The sequence below is a fragment of the Pyxicephalus adspersus genome, unplaced genomic scaffold (assembly GCF_032062135.1).
Source record: "Pyxicephalus adspersus unplaced genomic scaffold, UCB_Pads_2.0 Sca3656, whole genome shotgun sequence".
Taxonomy (NCBI): domain Eukaryota; kingdom Metazoa; phylum Chordata; class Amphibia; order Anura; family Pyxicephalidae; genus Pyxicephalus; species Pyxicephalus adspersus.
Genome location: NW_027320661.1, coordinates 323 through 2,785, shown reverse-complemented (window position 1 = coordinate 2,785; position 2,463 = coordinate 323). Strand labels below are relative to the sequence as shown.

Below are 2,463 nucleotides of genomic sequence, written 5' to 3'. Positions count from 1 at the left end.
GTCATTTTCGGATAGTTTATTTTAAAGTACAAACAGCACATACATAATTATCGAAAATAAATTTAAAGTACAAACAGCACATAGATAATTATCGAAAATAAATTTAAAGTACAAACAGCACATAGATAATTATAGAAAATAAATTCAAGTTTAGAAAACAAACACTGGCAACCGAATAAACTAAAAGTGAATAAAAGTATAAAATACAGAGGAAGAATATTGCCTTGGTCCTAGCACAGTTACAGTCCAGATTTCTAGGTATAAGGTCTAGCTGTTCTGCAATATATACCTTAACAACAAGATGGCATGTAGGGAGCTCGATTTTGATAGTTTGAAATGAGAGGTTTCACCACCCAAGCACAAGGTATAGGAGAGCTGGAGGAGGAAGGGACACCTATAGGTTATCATGCTCCGTAAATTCATCTATGTTCTTTTTCATATTTCATGAGAATAGAGGGGTATTATAAGCATATCAACAAATTATTTAACTACACTAATTTCTGCATCCATCAAGTCTAAACTTCTGATGTCTGGGACTTTTTCTGGAGTTTTACAAAACAGTCCAAAGTGGGTTTCTGTTCTTTACTATTACTATAATAATCAGATTATTTTAAGGTAATCTTTTAATTTTTTGATTTAAATCTAGCAAAAGAACTGATAATTAATCCTATCATTCTAACAAGCTTGGTTCTCCATCATTAATGTCCCAGAAGAACTTGATAGGCAGATCCTTCATCTTTTCTTTGTAAACTCTGTCAAACTTCTCACTTTGTGCCACCGTCATTCTGTTTTTCCAGTCACCAACAGTACCTAAGGAGATTTTTGCACAGATGATAACAATGCGTAAAGGTACATTTAGTGAAAAACCACAAAAAACTTAAGATATATCTATGTTTTACACATTGGACAATGTTCTTGTAAGTAAGCTCTACCTGACATTATATCATGACAGAGGATAATGATTCACGAGATTAGTGTATGAGATTCCAATAGAAATTTGTGTATTTTCAATCAATATTTGCTGATCTAACCAAAACCAATTAGAACTAAAAAAAATAAATAATCATTCTCTTAACATTCAGTTGATTCCATTATGTATGTTATGTATTCTGGCCAAGGTAATATTATTATTATCTTATATCAACTGTATATAAATGTTCCAACATTAGTGTGGTTTTTCACCTGCAGTGCAGTTCCATCTTTTATTCCAGGGGGGTCAAACTCAATTACACAGTGGCCCAAAATGAAAAGTTTGGACACAGTGGCGGGCCAACCTTGACGTTTTTTTAATATATATCTACAATTGAGAAAGGCCACTAATGAATGTCAACAGAGGAGGGGCGCTTGTGGGTCCTGAATGACGCGCCAGCAGAGTAATACAGGATTTGTAGTATTAGCAGTACATGCACTGTCTACTGGTGGGCCAGCTCTAGTAGACATTTGGTCTTTTCTCGCTACCCAAAAATAAATATAGTGAGGGCCAGATTTGGCTCGTGGCCTGAGTTTGACACTCCTGTTTTAATCAAAAGGGTGAGAAGGCATCAGCTTGGTAATCACACACTATTAACACAGAACTTTACCTTTGCGAAGAAAATCTCCTTTTTCAAAGTCCAAAACATCCTTTGAAATAAACTTATAATTAGCAAGAGGATCTTGACTCATGCTTTTGAATGATGATTTCTCCACAACTGTATCTATTGCATCGTCATTAAGTTTGATATCCACAAAGTTGCAGATTTTTATCACAGCAGATCTAAGGTCCTAAAGCAAACATAAAGAACAAACACCATAGCACATCTATATATTTTAGTTGTTAATGGTGGCAGAGTTATTCCTTTTCATCTGTAAAACACAAATGTACCAGATATCTAATAGCAGAAATGAAGTCGTACTTACTCTTTTCATCTCCTCATAAGTCATAAAAAGAATATTGTAGTCATCTTTGTGGGTGTACCAGCCTTTAATATGATCAAACCAAGAACTGCACATGACTGTAAAATAAAGGAATTTAAAGCTTTATTGATAAGTACATATAATAATATATAAAACAAGATCAAACCATGTAAGGATTTGCATTCTATAATTGAAATGATGTTTACATCATAAATACAGTCCATCGTGTTGAACCACTAGGGAAATTATATGAAATAATTTACAGTACTTTAATACAATAGTTTGGGTAGAATGGGAAAGGGTTAGAACTTTTAGGTTTTTATTGCTTTTTATATCCATACTAGAGGACTTAATCCTGAGAACCATTGTTATCAGTTGAGAAAGTGTTGGAAAACCTAACATTTTATGGTTGTCACTAAGGATGGGGTTCGCATTTACCTGAACATAAGTTGGCAGCAGACTCAAAATTCTCAATTGGCTGGTGATTGACAGGGACAGTAACACCCCTCACAACCTTCATTCAGGAAGGGGTTTGCAAAGTAAACAATTATCTTAGACTCCAATAATAAC

General features: G+C 34.1%; 1 protein-coding gene across 1 annotated transcript; it reads right to left on the bottom strand.

Annotated features, from left to right (window-relative positions):
• Positions 1-7: 7 nt before the first annotated feature.
• Positions 8-2,001, bottom strand: LOC140321421 (amine sulfotransferase-like). The gene is made up of 3 exons (XM_072398187.1): positions 1,897-2,001; positions 1,581-1,761; positions 8-810 (listed from the first exon to the last, which is right to left on the bottom strand). Exons 1-3 carry the CDS (start codon positions 1,987-1,989, stop codon positions 671-673), a joined length of 414 nt encoding a protein of 137 aa, XP_072254288.1. The 5' UTR covers positions 1,990-2,001; the 3' UTR covers positions 8-670.
• Between the last annotated feature and the right edge of the window lie 462 nt (positions 2,002-2,463).